This window comes from Halichoerus grypus, chromosome 3 (genome assembly GCF_964656455.1).
Source record: "Halichoerus grypus chromosome 3, mHalGry1.hap1.1, whole genome shotgun sequence".
In the NCBI taxonomy this organism is placed as follows: Eukaryota; Metazoa; Chordata; class Mammalia; order Carnivora; family Phocidae; genus Halichoerus; species Halichoerus grypus.
Window position 1 is genome coordinate 60149772 of NC_135714.1, and position 18305 is coordinate 60168076.

At 41.9% G+C, this 18305-nt stretch overlaps 1 protein-coding gene across 4 annotated transcripts in view; it reads right to left on the minus strand.

The window, feature by feature from the left end:
* NAAA (N-acylethanolamine acid amidase) overlaps window positions 1-5710 on the minus strand; it is a 32380-nt gene extending 26670 nt beyond the window's left edge. For 3 of the 4 annotated variants that reach the window (XM_078068780.1, XM_078068779.1, XM_078068781.1), the window contains exons 1-3: window positions 5325-5710; window positions 4597-4761; window positions 999-1125 (exon numbers count right to left, since the gene is read on the minus strand). In XM_078068780.1, coding sequence (XP_077924906.1) covers window positions 999-1125; window positions 4597-4761; window positions 5325-5527 — 495 coding nt within the window. In that variant the 5' untranslated portion in view covers window positions 5528-5710. The remainder of the gene's footprint in view (window positions 1-998; window positions 1126-4596; window positions 4762-5324) is intronic. The other variant, XM_078068778.1, reaches the window with a different exon arrangement.
* Window positions 5711-18305: the final 12595 nt, after the last annotated feature.

The window sequence follows — 18305 nt, forward strand, 5'->3', positions numbered from 1 at the left end:
ACCAAATTGTTAACAGTGGCGAAGTAAAGGAATGAAATGGAAAAATGAGAAACTTTCACTTTATGTATTTCTGTATTGTTTTCATTTTTATGAGAAAAAGTTTTTGTTTGTAAAAGCAGATGACCAAGTATTTAATAAATGAGTTTGTAGTATTTGTGACTCAACCCCTAAATGCAAAGAACATACGAAATATAGTCCTTATCCTTAAACAGTGTCCCCCAAAGCCAAAATCTGGCTTTAGCAGGTTGTTTCATGGCAATAACATGCTTTGTGTACTCAATGAACATTAATTAAAGCTGTCTCTCCAGATGTTTACACAGAAATGTGAAAACAGTACATATTAGGTTGTATTTTTATGATGAAAATAAAATGATCTAAGTATAATTTCTTAAAGATCATACTTAGGAGAGTGCTGTGGGTCAATCATACTTATAGAATGAAGGACCATTTATCACTTGGCCACTATTTATCAAGCATTTATTACATGCTTTGCAGAGATCACTTCATGTAACCTTTATAACTACCTCCATAAAGTAATTATTAACCTCTCTGGGCTGTAGTCTGCAAAATGTGTCTAAATAATTTCCCATGTTCTCAAAGGAAGTAAGTGACAGAAACAGAATTCAAACCCAGGACTGTCGGACCTCAAAGTTGGCTGTTTCTAGCCATGGCACCACGCAACCCCTCCCTATGCCAGGAGGAGCCTCAACACGGGAAAGCTGAGAAAGAGCTGATATGGACAACTGATCATATTGATAGTTATTTCCCTAAGGAAAACTGGCTGACTTCTTTAAATAGATGCTCAATAATAATAAATGACCCTTCTTTCCACGAGCCTAATGGACGTAAACCTCTCTGGTGGTTTTGTTTTTCCGGGAGTTTGATGTTTTCTATACCTTAAACTGATAACACACTTAAGCAGCAGGCCATCCTAGTGATTGCAAACTTTGGTTAGCAAGTCTCTCTGATTTCTGAATATTACAGTGTACAAACTATACCTGCCCATTCTTTAAAAACTGCACATTCACGGTCAACTTGCGTAAGAAATTTCCAAAAGGATAATCCAGATTCCGGCCATGGTAAATGTGGCCTCTGGAGTCTTGAGCCACAATACTGGTGCAGAATCTGAGAAAATAGAAAAGTACAATATGAATGAATGAGAAAAATAAGAAAAAGGAAAATGAGGTTTCATTTAAAAAACAAATCCTTAAAGTAAAACAATTCTTATAATGGATACATATGATAGGTGATCCTTGTACAAGCCTATGGATTCACAATTCAAGATGAAAAGCACAGCTAGACACACCTCATCAGTGTTCATTTGGTGTTATTAGACTGTTGCCCTTAGCACACATGGCAGTGAAAAGATACGGAAAGAGAATTTCATCCTAAATCTAAATCTGAGGGGCGCCGGTGGCTTAGTCCGTTAAACATCTGCCTTTGGCTCAGGTCATAGTCCCAGGGTCCTGGGATCGAGCCCCACGTCAGGCTCCCTGATCAGTGGGGAGTCTGCTTCTCCCTCTCATTCTGCCCCCACTCATGCTCTCTCTCAAATAAACAAATAAAATCTTTAAATAAATAAATCTGAAACTGACCCATTCTGGGCTCAGCTAGACCTCAGAACTTTGCTTATTCCTCTGCTTGGCAGTATGTAGTCTATTTAACATACCATTCAAAGCTAGTTCAAACTCACTTCTCTTTTATGAATTTCTCAGAGCATGTACAAGGGCACTAAATCATTTTGTTCCACAAAATGTTTCAGTTTGTCCTCTGAGGGAAAACAGTCAACTCTTGAGGGGCTTGGCACTTTCCCTGTCCCCATCAGGGCTCCCTGCACAGAGCTAGTAAGAGAAAAGGAACTTTTAAAAGAACTCCCAGCTGGGGCACCTGGGTGGCTCAGTCGGTTAAGTGTGTGCCTTCAGCTCAGGTCATGATCTCAGGGTCCTGGGATCGAGTCCCGAGTCTGTCCGGGTTCATCCAGGTCCGTCGGGCTCCCCACTCAGCGGGGAGTCTGCGTCTCCCTCTCCTGCTCCTCCGCCCTGCTCATGCTCTCTCTCTCTCAAATAAATAGAAAAAAAAAAAAAAGAACTCCCAGCTGGAAAGAAGTATTTTGTGGAAAGGAGGAAGAGGTTTGTTAAGATATCTAAGTGTCTGTTTCTTCTGAGAATATGTAATGTTCTATGGAAAAATACTTAAAGACAGCATACCCAGTTCTGGGGAAAGAGATATACATCCATACAAACAAAACGGAGAAGTATCCTGAAAGACTGTTGGTCATTTCTGAATAGCAGAATTGTGGTTAATTTTTTCCTTCTTTTCTGTATTTGCTAATTTTCTATAAGGACTACATATTACTTTTATAATAGGAGAAAATAAATGTTACTTAATTTTTTTGTTTGTTTAAAAAAGGAAGTTTGGTTAGTTCTAAATTTTTCCCAGTATTTCTGGTCCTCAAAGAGTTGATGTCGAAGAGGGGGCTGATAAAACACTGGAAATGGCTAAAGCAGAGTTTGTGGAATCTCTCCCAGAGAATTTTTCAAAACTGGCAAGAAAACAATATTTCTATGTCAAGCCGAGTACTTTTTTTTAAGTAGGCTGCACGCCCAGAATGGAGCCCAACGCGGGGCCTGAACTCACGACCCTGAGATTAAGCCCCGAGCTGTGATCAGGAGTCAGACACCCAACCGACTCAGCCACTCAGGCACCCCGTAAGCCAAATATTTTAGCGTGAGGTAGCCCACAAGCTCAGGGGAACAAGAGGGGAGCTGCGGGCTTTAGGGGAAGTACTGCAGTGTGCTGGGGACACAGGAGCTTTTAGCAGCAGCTCTGACCACTCACCAGGCACCTGACTTTCAGCAAGTTTTCCCTTCTGAAGCTTGGTTTCTACACAACGGGTAATAACCATTCCCAGTGCCTGGCACTCAGGAGGCTCAGTAAAGGGTAGCTAGTATTATTCTGATTCAAAAAGCCCTACATCAGAAATGTGAACAGAACATTTCCTTTGTTCTTTTTTTTTTTTTTTATCTGACCAGAGAGAGACATAGCGAGAAAGGGAACACAAGCAGGGGGAGTGGGAGAGGGAGAAGCAGGTTTCCTGTGGAGCAGGGAGCCCAACGTGGGGCTCAATCCCAGGACCCTGGGATCATGACCTGAGCCGAAGGCAGATGCCCAACAACTGAGCCACCCAGGTGCCCCCTTTTTTTTTTTTTTTAAGATTTTATTTATTTATTTGAGAGAGAGAGACAGACAGAGATAGCGACAGAGATAGCGAGAGAGAGCACAAGCCGGGTAGGAGGGACAAGCAGGCTCCCCGTTGAGCAGGGAGCCTGCCCATGCAGGGATTGGGACCCCAGAATCATGACCTGAGCTGAAGGAAGAAGCTTCTCTGCTTAACTAACTGAGCCACCCAGGCACCCCCCTCCTTTGTTAATTCTAATGGCATCTGATGGTGCTTTTTGTTGTCAGGCAATTCAATACATACCTTAATATCAAATCCAAAAGTTAGAATGTTTTTATTAGAACTTTTGCTTAAATCTGCTTGAATACATAGACTCCAACAACAACAACAACAAAAAACGTAGAAGTAAAATTTTTCTTTTTTTGTAACTGAGAAAGTCACATGTCAGAATAGGAAAAAGATGGGGGTAGGAGATGAGGAATGGTAAAATTAACTTGGTTCAATTGAAAAGCATGTTCATTTAACAAGTTTGTCTTATCTGTGTCTTTAAACACTTCCCTAAAGAGGAAGGCACTCCGTGCTTCTTAACCTATCCTGCCTAGGGGTTCAGGGAAGATACCAGGGGACAGTAAAGCTGCCTTATCCCAAGAACCCTTTTTTCCCCCCATATCTTTTGGCAGCCAAAAGCTATTAAGCATGTCATTAGATAAGGCTGGTCTGGTGGCAAAACAGTAAGTCCCGAAGGCAGAAACCAGGTCAAACCTCTCTTACTTCCAGGACCTACTACTGAGCCAATAAGACTTAAGACTCTCCCTGCACTTTGCATGGGATCAGCTACACACTCTTAAGTGCTTTCACTTCTGTGTGCCATTTTATCCTGCCCACCCTGCCTACCAAATACTGGCTCTCCCTATTAGCCAGAACAATGTTCCCTGTGACCCCAGCCCTGGAGGGTACAGACTCTGAAAGAGAAGCCAGGATCTCCAGCCATGACAAACATGGAGGGATAAATGCAGGGGGACAAATGAGTGTTGGGATGACCCCCTGCATTATAAGGGTGCAGGGTCACTGGGTTACCTAGACGGTCCATATGAGATTGGGGTTAGTTCTAAAAACTTCCTGTTAACGTACATGTTGAGTTTGGAAAGTGGGATACTACCTGAATTGGTAGAGGGATAAAGAGGGGCTTGGGGAGAGGAAAAGGTCAATGTTGCGGTCAGAGAAGCTGCTTTCCTTCTCGAAGCTCATGATGTGCTGCTCAGATTTACCCAGAAAGGCAAAGAGGAAGCACTGGAAGTTTCAGGGCAGCCCCGGCACCACCCTATTTTTATCATACTGGAAATAAGTCTCCTCCCAGCCAGATGTGGCAGGAGTCCCTGGTAAATCCCAGTTAATCCACGCTAGCGTGGGACACTCACGCGGTGGACTCGTAAACCAGGTTGAGTAGCAGGCAGTCGGCCAGGCTGTAGTTCAGGACTTCGCACATGCCACGGATCTCGTCGGTGAAGGGCTGGGGCAGGAAGCGCGCCAGCTCCTCGACCACCTTTCCAATCAACGCGTGGACCCACTTGGGGACCTTATTCCTAAAAATGAAGAACCACGAGGGTGTTTGATCTGCTCAGGGGTCGAAGGGGTGCGACAGCCCAGGCCCGGCATCACCCAACCCGCAGCATTCCGAAGGGGAAAAAGAAAATTCGGAAAGGGAGGTAGGGCGAGCGAGTGTGGTCCCCAAAGGGGCGGACTTGGGGAAACTCGCCAGACCTGCAACAGGGGTGTGGGCTGCGTTCCCTACTCTGCGTTGAGCAGGCGGGTGACAACCTGCACGCCACCCTGACCCAGAATGTCTGGGGGAAGGGCGTGCCTCTGGTGACACCGAACTTGAAAGTCAAACCAGCCGCTCCGATCCTCCTCAAGCCCGACGCTTCCCAGAGCAGCAACAAATGCCAGCTCTGGTCTCCGCCGAGCCCGCACGCTCCTGAGGCCGCGGGTGAGGAGGCTGAGGTCGAGGGCAAGACGGTCCCCGAGGGCGGGGAGGGGTAAAGCGGCTCGGTTTACAGCCCAGCCGGCAGCACGCATATGGGCTTCCGGCACGCGGACTCAGGCCGCAGGCGGTGCCCCGGGGCTCGGGCCCCGCGCCCGCGCTCACCCGAGGATGTGCGCCATCGTGGTGCGCAAGAAGTCCAGGTCGAAGTGCCGCAGCACGGGCAACCAGCGCAGCTCGGGCGCCGCGTCCAGGCTCACGTTGAAGAGCGGCAGGGCTGGGGGCGAGGCGGCGGCCAACACCCCGGCCCCGGCCAAAAGTAGCAGCAGCGCCAGCCCCGGGCGCGCCCCCGGCCCCGCAGCTCTCATGGCTCGGGCTCCGGAGGCCGCAACTGGAACCGCGGCGGCCAGCGGGCCCGGGTAAGGGCTGGCGGAGGAGGAGTCGGGGCGGTGCCCAGAGCCCTGGAGGCGGAGCCCGCGGCGCGGCTGGGCCCGCCGGGTCTCTCGCGACTGCAAACCGCAGGAGAGCAGCGGGCGCCGGCTCGCATCCGCGCTGCCGGCCCCCATCCCTCCCGCGGGCGCCGCAGCCCCGACTCCGGAGAGCGCTAAATGTGCGGACCTCTCACACCACTCCCCGCCCCATTCCTCCCCATGGGGTCCAGAGAGTGTAAACTGGGGCCTGCAGGGGGTTTAAGAAGATGATTTTCAGTAGCGAAGAGGTAGCAGGAAATCCTATTGTAGGAAGGGATCTGTCCCTTCCTCTCCGCCTCATTTGCTTATATTTAAATTCTTCAAAAGTTTATCTGGGTTTTACAAGAAGGAGAATTATTTTCTGTTCAACACTCCCACGTCTTTTCAGTTAAAAAAAAAAAAAAAGCTTAAGAGTCAGTTAATATTTATGTGCCAAACGTTTTTGCTGACTCTCGTTTAACCATCAAAAGAGGCCAGAGATAGGTTCTACTAACTCATCCCCGTTTTCCTGATGAGCAATGTGAGGCTTGGAGAGGTTAAATAATTTGCAGGATGACACACCACTGGTGGGCCTGCGTGCTAGCCTCCAAGCCAGGCTGTCAGAATCCAAACTCCACCTTCAAAATCTTTAACTGCACCTCTCCGTTCCCAATATCTGGGAGACAGAAAACTTGTCTTAGGAAAATCACCGGACTCAGCGAGGCTGGGACGTTCTTAATGGTTAACAGGGGCTAAATGTATAGTAAATGTGTAGAGGAAATTTAGAAAGTTCATTTATTCCAGGTTTGTTTTTAACTCCCCCCTACCCCCCATCAAATAGAATACACCACTGGTACCTCTGATTTCCCCCCTCCCCCCATTTTTTATGGCCTGTATGTCACTGGGTTAACAGTTTCAAGCCTCTGCTTCCACTTTTAACTGGACTTGGCGTAAAATCTAAATAAAGACCCTGGTCTTAATTTGCTCATTTGCAACAGCAGTTGTGTGCTTAAGCCACAGGCGCATCCTGAGAATCACCAAAAGAGTAAACAGATTAGCTGAGTTTAAAGAGGTGCACTTGCATTAAAAAAAAAAAAAAAAAGCGACTTTCTGTCACTTAAGGTTGATATTAAAAAGATAAAAATAAAAGATCTGTAAGACAACCATGATAAAATGTATTGCATGAACAAATCTACATTGTGGTTAAACAGGCATTATTCACAATTAAGCTGAGCTTCATATAATTTTCTATATTACATTCTTCTAGTATTAAGAGGTTACACATGTTATAGGACAGTTTAAAACAAACGTTAAAAGGGAGATCTGAAATAACAAAAACTTTTAACCCTTTCCTTTCTGCTGCTTCTATGCTGTGCAGATTCCAGAGATGGTGTACATTGATTTCATGGTTCATCTATGGATCAGAACCTAGAGTTTAAAAAAATACTTCTGTGGAGAATGCATGAAGGTAAATAACTGTGTCAGAAACATGTGATATAATGTTTTTATAGCTTGTATCTCATTTTGTTCAGTTTATTTTTTCATTTTTTTTTCCTGTTCTGGTAACACTTTATTTTTTAAAAAATTTTTAAGTTAAATTCAATTAATTAACATATAATGTGTTATTTTTCTCAGGGGTACAGGTCTGTGATTCATCAGTCTTATATACCCAGTACTCATTACAACACATACCCTCCCCAAAGTCCATCACCCAGTTACCCCATCCCTCCACCCCCAGCCCCTCCAGCAACCATGTTTGTTTCCTATGATTAAGAGTCTCTTATGATTTGTCTCCCTCTCTGGTTTCATCTTGTTTCATTTTTCCTCTCTTCCCCTAGGATCCTCTGCCTTGTTTCCTAAATTCCACATACCAGTGAGATCATATGATAATTGTCTTTCTCTGATTGACTTATTTCACTTAACATAATATCCTCTAGTTCCATCCAGGTCATTGCAAATGGCAAGATTTCATTTTTTTGATGGCTGCATAATATTCCATTGTATATATCTATCATATCTTCTTTATCCATTCATCTGTTGATGTACATCTGGGCTCTTTCCATAGTTTGGCTATTGTGGACATTGCTGCTATAAACTTTGGGGTACAGGTGCCCCTTGGGATCACTACACTATCTTTGGGGTAAATACCCAGTAGTGCAATTGCTGGGTCATAGGGTAGCTCTATTTTCAATTTGTTTGAGGAACCTCCATACTGTTTCCCAGAGTGGCTGCACCAGCTTGCATTCCCACCATAGTGTAGGAGGGTTCCCCTTTCTCCACATCTTTGCCAACATCTGTCGTTTCCTGACTTGTTAATTTTAGCCATTCTGACTGGTGTGAGGTGGTATCTCATTGTGCTTTTGATCTGGATTTCCCTGATGCCGAGTGATGTTGAGCACTTTTTCATGTGTCTGTTGACCATTTGGATGTCTTCTTTGGAGAAATGTCTGTTTATGTCTTCTGCCCATTTCTTGATTGGATTATTTGTTCTTTGGGTGTTGAGTTTGATAAGTTCTTTATAGATTTTGGATACTAGCCCTTTATCTGATATGTCATTTGCAAATATTTTCTCCCATTCTGCCAGTTGTCTTTTGGTTTTGTCGACTGTTTCCTTTGCTGTGCAAAAGTTTTTTATCTTGATAAAGTCCCAATGGTTCATTTTTGGCTTTGTTTCCCTTGCCTTTGGCGATGTGTCTAGCAAGAAGTTGCTGCAGCTGAGGTCAGAGAGGTTGCTATGTTCCCCTCTAGGATTTTGGTGGATTCCTGTCTCACATTTAGGTCTTTCATCCATTTTGAGTCTATTTTTGTGTAAGGTGTAAGGAAATGGTCCACTTTCATTCTTCTGCATGTGGCTGTCCAATTTTCCCAACATGATTTGTTGAAGAGACTGCCTTTTTTCCATTGGATATTCTTCCCTGCTTTGTTGAAGATTAGTTGGCCATAGAGTTGAGTGTCCATTTCTAGGTTCTCTATTCTGTTACACTGAACTCTGTGTCTGTTTTTATGCCAGTACCATACTGTCTTGATGATTACACCTTCGTAATAGAGCTTTAAGTCTGGAATTATGATGCCACCATTTTGGTTTTCTTTTTCAACATTCCTTTGGCTATTTGGGGTCTTTTCTGGTTCCATACAAATTTTAGGATTATTTGTTCCATTTCCTTGAAAAAAGTGGATGGTATTTTGATAGGGATTGCATTGAATGTGTAGATTACTCTAGGTGGCATAGACATTTCAACAATATTTGTTATTTCATCCATGAGCATGGAACGTTTTTCCATTTCTTTGTGTCTTCCTCAATTTCTTTCATGAGTATTCTGTAGTTTTCTGAGTACAGATCCTTTGTCTCTTTGGTTAGGTTTATTCCTAGGTATCTTATGGTTTTGGGTGCAATTGTAAATGGGATCAACTCCTTAATTTCTCTTTCTTCTGTCTTGTTGGTGTATAGAAATGCCACTGATTTCTGTGCATTGATTTTATATCCTGCCACTTTACTGAATTCCTGTATGAGTTCTAGCAGTTTTGGGGTGGAGTCTTTTGGGTTTTCCACATAAAGTATCATATCATCTGCAAAGAGTGAGAGTTTGACTTCTTCTTTGCTGATTCAGATGCCTTTTATTTCTTTTTGTTGTCTGATTGCTGTGGCTAGGACTTCTAGTACTATGTTGAACAGCAGTGATGATAGTGGACATCCCTGCTGTGTTCCTGACCTTAGGGGGAAAGCTCTCAGTTTTTCTCCATTGAGAATGATATTCACTGTGTTTTTCATAGATGGCTTTTATGATATATCCCTACACTGTGAAGAGTTTTAATCAAGAAAGGATGCTGTACTTTGTCAAATGCTTTTTCTGCATCTATTTAGAGGATCATATGGGTGTTGTCCTTTCTTTTATTAACGTAGTATATCACATTGATGGATTTGCAGATGTTGAACCGACCTTGCAGCCCAGGAATAAATCCCATTTGGTCATGGTGAATAATCCTTTTATTACTGTTGGATCCTATTGGCTAGTATTTTGGTGAGAATTTTTGCATCCATGTTCATCAGGGATATTGGTCTATAATTCTCTTTTTTGGTGGGGTCTTTGTCTGGTTTTGGGATCAAGGTAATGCTGGCCTCATAGAAAGAGTTTGGAAGTTTTCCTTCCATTTCTATTTTATGAAACAGCTTCAGAAGAATAGGTACTGGGCACCTGGGAGGCTCAGTCAGTTAAGCATCTGCCTTTGGCTCAGGTCATGATCCCAGGGCCCTGGGATTGAGTCCCGCATCAGGCTCCCTGCTCGGTGGGGAGTCTGCTTCTCCCTCTGCCCCCTCCCTCCCACTCATGCTCATTCTCTCTTTCTCTCTCTCACACAAAAATAAATAAATAAAATCTTTTAAAAATTAAAAAAACATAAGAATAGGTATTAATTTTTCTTTAAATGTTTGGTAGAATTCCCCTGGGAAGCCATCTGGCCCTGGGTCTTGTTTGTTGGGAGATTTTTTTTTTATTACTATTTCAATTTCCTTGCTGGTTATGGATCTGTTCAGGTTTTCTATTTCTTCCTGGTTCCGTTTTGGTAGTTTATACATCTTTAGGAATGCATCCATTTCTTCCAGATTATCTAATTTGTCGGCATATATATAGTTGCTCATAATATGTTCTTATAATTGTTTGTATTTCTTTGGTGTTGGTTGTGATCTCTCCTCTTTCATTCATGATTTTATTTATTTGGGTCCTTTCTCCTTTCTTTTTGGTAAGTCTGGCCAGGGGTTTATCAATCTTATTAATTCTTTCAATGAACCAGCTCCTAGTTTCATTCATCTGTTCTACTGTTCTTTTGGTTTTTATTTCATTGATTTCTGCTCTAATCTTTATTATTTCTATTCTCCCACTGGGTGTAGGCTTTATTTGTTGTTCTTTCTCCAGCTCCCTTAGGTGTAGGGTTAGGTTGTCTATTTGAGACCTTTCTTGTTTCTTGAGAAAGGCTTGTAGTGCTATATACTTCCCTCTTAGGACCGCCTTTGCTGCATCCCAAAGGTTTTGAATAGTTGTGTTTCCATTTTCATTTGTTTCCATGAATTTTTAAAATTCTTCTTTAATTTCCTGGTTGACCCATTCATTCTTTAGTAGGATGCTCTTTAGCCTCCATGTATTTGAGTTCTTTCTGAATTTCCTCTTGTGATTGAGTTCCAGTTTCAAAGCATTGTGGTCCAAAAATATGCAGGGAATGATCCCAGTCTTTTGGTACCAGTTGAGACCTGATTTGTGACCCAGGATGTGATCTATTCTGAAGAATGTTCCATGTGCACTTGAGAAGAATGTGTATTCTGTTGTTTTGGAATGGAATGTTCTGAATGTATCTGTGAAGTCCATCTGGTCCACTGTGTCATTCAATGCCCTTATTTCCTTGTTGATCTTTTGCTTAGATGATCTGTCCATTGCAGTGAGGGGGGAGGGTGTTAAAGTTCCCTTCTATTATTGTATTATTATAATGTGTTTCTTTGAATTTGTATTTATTGGCTTATGTAATTGGCTGCTCCCATGTTAGGGGCATAAATATTTACAATTGTTAGATCTTCTTTTTGGATAGACCCTTTAATTATTGATATAGCATCCTTCCTCATCCCTTATTATAGTCTTTGGTTTAAAATCTAATTTGTTTGATATAACGTTTGCCACCCCAGCTTTCTTTTGATATCCATTAACATGATAAATGGTTTTCCACCCCCTCACTTTCAACCTGGAGGTGTCTTTGGGTCTAAAATGAGTCTCTTGCAGACAGCATATTGATGGTCTTGCTTTTTTGTTCAATCTGATACCCTGTGTCTTTTGATTGGGTATTTAGCCATTTACATTCAGAGTAACTATTGAGAGATATGAATTTAGTGCCATTGTATTGCCTGTAAAGTGACTGTTACTGTATATTGTCTCTGTTCCTTTCTGATCTATGTTACTTTTGGTCTCTTTCTTTGCTTAGAGGACCCCTTTCAATATTTCTTATAGGGCTGCTTTGGTGATCACAAATTCTTTTATTTTCTGTTTGTCGTGGAAGATTTTTATCACTCCTTCTATTTTGAGTGACATCCTAGCTGGATAAAGTATTCTTGGCTGCATATTTTTCTCATTTAGCACCCTAAATATATCATGCCAGTCCTTTCTGGCCTGCCAGGTCTCCATGGATATGTCTGCTGCCAATCTAATGTTTCTACCCTTCTAGGTTACAGACCTCTTGTCCCAAGTACTTCCAGGATTTTCTCTTTGTCTGTGAGATTTGTAAGTTTCACTTTATATTTCAGAGTGTTGACCTATTTTTACTGATTTTGAGAGGGGTTCTCTGTGCCTCCTGGATTTTGATGCCTGTTTCCTTCCCCAGATTAGGGAAGTTCTCCGTTATAATTTGCTCCAATATACCTTCTTCCCTCTCTCTCTTTCCTCTTCTTCTGGGATCCCAATTATTCTAATATTGTTCTGCTTTATGGTATCACTTATCTCTCGAATTCTCCCCTCATTATCCAGTAGTTGTTTATCTCTCTTTTTCTCAGCTTTTTTAGTCTCCATCGTTTGGTCTTCTCTAGCACTAATTCTCTCTTCTGCCTCATTTATCCTAGCAGTTAGAGCCTCCATTTTTTATTGCATCTCATTAACAGCCTTTTCGATTTTGACTTGGTTAGATTTTAGTTCTTTTATTTCTCCAGAAAGGGATTCTCTAGTGTCTTCTATGCTTTTTTCAATCCTAGCTAGTATCTTTATAATCATTATTCTGAACTCTAGTTCTGACATCTTACTTATGTCCGTATTGATTAGGTCCCTGGCAGTCGGTACTGCCTCTTGTTCTCTTTTTTTGAGGTGAGTTTTTCCATTTTGTCCAGAGAAGAATAAATAAACGAGAGAACAAAATATTAAAATGGCAACAACAACCCCAGAGATATATACACTAAACAAATCAGAAGAGACCCGAAACCGGAGTGGGGGAGGGGGCAGGGACGGGGAAAGAGAGAATATAATCAGACAGGTGAGCAGAGTAGAGCAATACTGTGGATTCTGGGTGTATTTTGGTCTGTTTTTTAGAAAACTATAACCCAAAATTGTTAAGAAAGAAAAACTTACATATGTATAAAAATAAAATTAAATACAATTAAAAGGTAGAATGTATCTGTAAAAATGGAAATTAAAAGACAAGAAAAAACAAAAGGAAAGAAAACAACAACAACAACAAAGGAAGGGATATAAACAGACAGGTGAGCAGAACAGAGCAATACACTACCTCCTGAGTATACTTTGGTCAGTTTGTTAGAGGAAACTACATCTCAAAATTGTAAACAAAGAAAAAGTTACATATACAAAAATAAAATTAAATACACTGAAAGGATAGAATGTAACTGTAAAGACGAAAATCAAAAAAGACTTTAACAAAACAAAACAAAACAAAAAAGAAGAAAAAAAAGAAAGAGAATATGATCAGACAGGTAAATAGAACATAGTCATATACTAGATTTTGGGTGTACTTTGGTCTGTTAGAAGAAACTCCATCCCAAAATTTTAAAGAAAGAAAAAGTATATATATATATTTAAGAATATATGTATATATTTATAAGTATATATACTTATATAAGTATATATATAGTGTATATATATGTAAAGTGTATATATATATACACACACACAAATATAAGATTACAACGAAAGGATAGAATATAACTGTAAAAATGAAAATTAAAAAAGAATTTAAAAAGGAGCTGATAAAATAAGAAATTGGTTGAAAAAGGAAAGAAAAAAATTTAAAAAAAAGAAAATTAAAAAAAATTAAAGTTGAAAGACTAAAGAATCATGGGGAAGAAAGCCATGAATTCTATGTACTGTATTCCCCTAGCGCTGGAGTTCTGCCGTTGTCATTGATCGGTAAACTTGGTCTTGGCTGGCTGTTCTTGCTGATCTTCTGTGGGAGGGGCCTGTTGCCGTGGTTCCCAAATGTCTTTGCCAGAGGCAGAATTGACCCGCCCTTGCCCGGTCCGGGCTAAGTAATCTGCTCGGGTTTGCTCTCCAGAGCTTTTGTTCCCTGCAAGCTTTCCGAACAGCTTTGGAGGACGAGAGTGAAAATGGCAGCCTCCCAATCTCTGCCTCGGAGGAGCTGGGAACTCTGGGCCCTGCTCCTCTGAGCCCTCAGAGAAAAGCAATCAATCACTCCCGTCTCCCTGGTCTCCCACCGCACTCCATGCTCACCCGGCCTGTGACCGAGCATTTCTATCTCTGGCACCCGACCCCGTGTGGAGTCTCCAAACCCAGCAGATCCCTGCGGTGCGCTCCCACGCCGCTCCTCCCGGGGGAGGAAGGGGAGTCTCCCCAGATCTGCTGCTTGTTGGGTCCCTGCTGGAGGAGCAGTGGCCCGACTGTGCCGTGGATCTCGGTTTATGGCAACCCCGAGCTGAGAGCCTGCTCCACGGCTCCGTCTCTGCAGCTGGCTTCCCCGCTCCGATACCTGGGAGCTCTGCCGCACTCAAGCACCCCCGGTCTTCCTGTGACCCCGAGGGTCCTGAGACCACACTGTCCCAATGAGGGTTCCACCCCCCGGCTTAGCCACTGGAGCGACGTCCCTCAGCGGAGCCGACTTCTAAAAGTTCCGATTTTGTGCTCCGGGGCTCTATCACTTGCCAGAAGTGGCCGACGGAGGCCCCCTCCCCCACCGTCTATCCTCCCGAATATCGCCTTGGATTCACTTCTCCGCACGTCCTACCTTCCAGAAAGTGGTCGCTTTTCTGTTCAGAGAGTTGTTGCTCTTCTTCCATCTCTGGTTGAGTTAGCAGGTGTTCAGAATGATTTGCTAGCTAGCTGTCTAGCTGAGTTTCTGGGTCCGGACGAAACGAAGGTCTCCTACTCCTCCGCCATCTTGGACTCTCTTCTCTCATTTTGTTCGGTTTAAAAAGCAGTGTGATAGTTTCTGGAGCGCCTGGGTGGCTCAGTCGGTTAAGTGGCTGCCTTTGGCCCAGGTCATTATCTGAGGGTCCTGAAATCGAGCCCCACATCGGGCTCCCTGCTGAGCAGGGAGCCTGCTTCTCCCTCTCCCTCTACCTGCCGCTTCCCCTGCTTGTACTCTCTCTAATAAAAAAATAAAAAATAAAAAATCTTTAAAAAAAATATAAAAGCAGCATGGTAGTTTCAACAAATTGCCACATATCCTTCAACACTCCTCCCATGCAATGGTGGAGCTTATTTCCCCTCCGAGACTGTGAGCTATACTTAATGACTTGCTTATAGTGAATAGAATACCACTTTAGTGATGGTGTCTGACTTGCAAGACAAGATCACAAAACACATTGCAGCCTCCTTCATGTGCTCTAGGATTGCTCGCTTTGCAGGTAGCCAGCTGCCAGGCCCTAAGGACACTAAAAAAGCCCTGTGAAAAGGTTCCTGTTTTGAGGAACTGAGACCTTTTACCAAGAACCAGAGAACAACGGAGTCTTCTTGCTAATAGCCATATGAATGAGCTATCTTGGAAGTGGATCCTCTACCCCCAGCAAAGCCACCCCCAAATTCCTGATCCTCAGAAACTACGGAATAACGTTCACTGCTTTAGCCGCTAAATTTTGATAAATTGTTATGCAGCAGTAGATAACTAATAAAGACTTGGGTAACATGAGTGTTACCACCCTAACACCTCAAATTGTAGGCATGGCTTTAGAACTGAGCAGTAGGTGGAAGCCGGAAGGACTTTTTTTTTTTTTTAAGATTTTATTTAAGAGAGAGGCAGAGGGAGAAGCAGGCTCCCTGAAGAGCAGGGAGCCGGATGCAGGACTCGATCTCAGGACCCTGGGATCATGACCTGAGCTGAAGGTAGACGCTTAACTGACTGAGCCACCCAGGTGCCCAGCTGGAAGGACTTTGAGCAATATTAGTGAAAGCCTAAGGTTCCTTGAATAGATTATTAGAAGTCTGACAGCTATTAAGTAGGCTGCCAGTAGTAGCTTCAGGGGAAGTGAGGAACATGTTATTGGCAACTGGAGAAAGGTGGTTATTACTCAGTAGCAGGACATTTAACAACACTTCCACAGTAATGTGGAAGGTAGAAAATTTAACAAAAGAACCGAATAACCTAGCTAGATTTCCAGTCAAAATGTTGAAGTTGCCACCTACCTTCTTCTTGCTGCTTATAGTAAAACGTGAGAGGAGAGAAGCTTAGAAGGACTGCTACAAAGGATCCAGCAAAATGGTGCAGCCACTTTGGAACACAGTTTGGCAGTTTCTTACAAAACTAAACATACTGTTTTCCTATGATGCAGCAACTGCTCTCCTTGGCATTAAGCCAAAGGGGTGAAAACTTATGTCCATACCTGCACATAGATGCTTGTAACAGCTTTATTCATAATTGCCAAAACCTAGAAGCAACCAAGATGTCCTTCAGTAGGTGAATGGATAAACAAACTGTGGTATATCCAGAGAATGGAATGTTATTTAGCACTAAAAAGAAGTATCCAAACCATGAAAAAACATGGAGGAAACATAAATACATACTACTAAGTGAAAGAAACCACTATGAGAATGGTATATAGTGTCTTGACTCCCAACTCTATGACATTCTGCAAAAGGCAAAACTTGAGTAAAAAGATCAGTGGTTGCCAGAGGTTAGGGGGAAAATGGGGGTGAATAGGCAGAGCAAAGAAGATTTTAGGGGACAGTGAAACTATCTTGTATGATACTATAATGGTGAATAAATATCATTATACATTTGTCTAAACCCACAGTATATATAAAACTAGGAGTGAGGGCACCTGGATGGCTCCGTCGTGAGGCAACTGCCTTCGGCTCAGGTCATGGTCCCAGGGTCCTGGGATCGAGTCCCACATCAGGCTCTCTGCTCCGCGGGAAGCCTCCTTCTCCCTCTCCCACTCCCCCTTGCTTGTGTTCCCTCTCTCACTGTGTCTCTGTCAAATAAATAAATAAAATCTTTACAAAAAAAAACAAAAACAAAACTAAGAGTGAACCCTAATGTAAACTATGACTTGTGGTGATAACCATGTAGGTTCATTAACTGTAACAAACATGTCCCTCTGGTGCACTCAGTTTTGCTGTGAACCTACAACTGCTCTAAAAAAAGTGAGTCTATTTGGGGGCACCTGGGTGGCTCAGTTGGTTGAGCAGTCAACTCTTTGTTTCGGCTTAGGTCATGATCTCAGGGTCCTGGGATAGAACCCTGTGTCAGGTGCACTCAGCAGGGAGTCTGCTTCAGGATTCTCTCTCCCTCTGCCCACCCCCACCCCCACTTTCTCTCTAAAATAAATACATAAATCTTAAAAATAAAAAGTCTATTTAAAAAAAAGGATCCAGGACTGGTTTTGAAAATTCCCAGACCTAAGGTATATATGGGAACTTAGTTTGTCACAAAGATGGCACTGCCTTTCTGCGGAGATATATGTAACATAGTAACTGACAAAGAATTAGTATCCGGAATATATAAAGATCTCCTACAAATCAATAATTAAAAAAAAAAAGCTATAAAAAAAGAACCAAATGGCAAAAATCTATGTGAAACAACCTCAATCTCTCTAGTAATCACTGAAATCCAAGTTAAAACAGTATCATTTTATAAACGAGAGTATTTCCTCTTGGGCCTTTATTATTCATTTTCTTACACATGTAGTTTGCTTATGCTATAAATATTTTTGTATTTTGTTCTTTTCACTTATAATAAGTATTTCCTATTGTAAACATTTTTATGGCTTCAAAATATTCCATCATGTGGACAAATTGCAACTTAACCATTTCCACACTGAGATTGGATTGACAAAACAATAAAAGCAGAATTTTAAGGATATAGTTACCATTTAAGAAGTGCCCTATACAAACATGGTGTTTAAATAGTACAGAATTAGCCGTGCTCTGTTCTCATCTGCATTTTTAAATAAGTACTGACCAGACTGTACTAGAAAAGTTTACTTCCTTATAAAAGAGAAAAAGCTCCATGTCAGTGCCTTACTTTTCTATTCATTTTCAAGATCTTTTTAAAATCTCATAAAATATGTTTAAAAAAACAATAGTTAATTTTTAGTTTTAATTTTTATACAATGAAAGGATGTGACGTGGTAGAACTGTATTATTCTTGGTAACACAGTTTAAAATGTGTTTATCTAAAATTGTTTGAAGAACAGAATATTCTAATTAAATATTCTGATTAATTCTGAGTTGCCATGTGACACTTTAGATTATAAATTTCCAAAGAATTAGAATATGAGGTAATGAAAACAAAATAACTTTTATGAAATTATACCACCTTTTAAACCATAACTTTTTTGATTCAGGAATATTTCCTACTGCTTTCCTGTTCATCATAAGCATTAGTTTGTTAGCAAATAGCCATTTCACCCTCTTGACAGCTGAACTTCCCCCTTTTTAGGATGCTCTCAGCCCTATGCTGTGCCTTTTCTGATAGCTCCATAAGCAGCCTTCTATTATATAGTCATTTTGTAAGCCTATTTCTTTCATTGGATTGAAGGTTTCCATATGGCACAAACACGGTGTTTGCAACCCACATACTGAGCATTCAATATACATTTTTATATTTCAAATTAATTCCCCCCAAAATGGAGGAGGGATAAAACAAATATTTGTAGCAACTCTTGTTTCATTTCACAAAACAAAAAATAAAAGAAAAACAGGTATCTAATCTTTGATGAGAAATTTACTGAATGTTTACTTTGTGGCACTTACTAAGTGCTTATAAC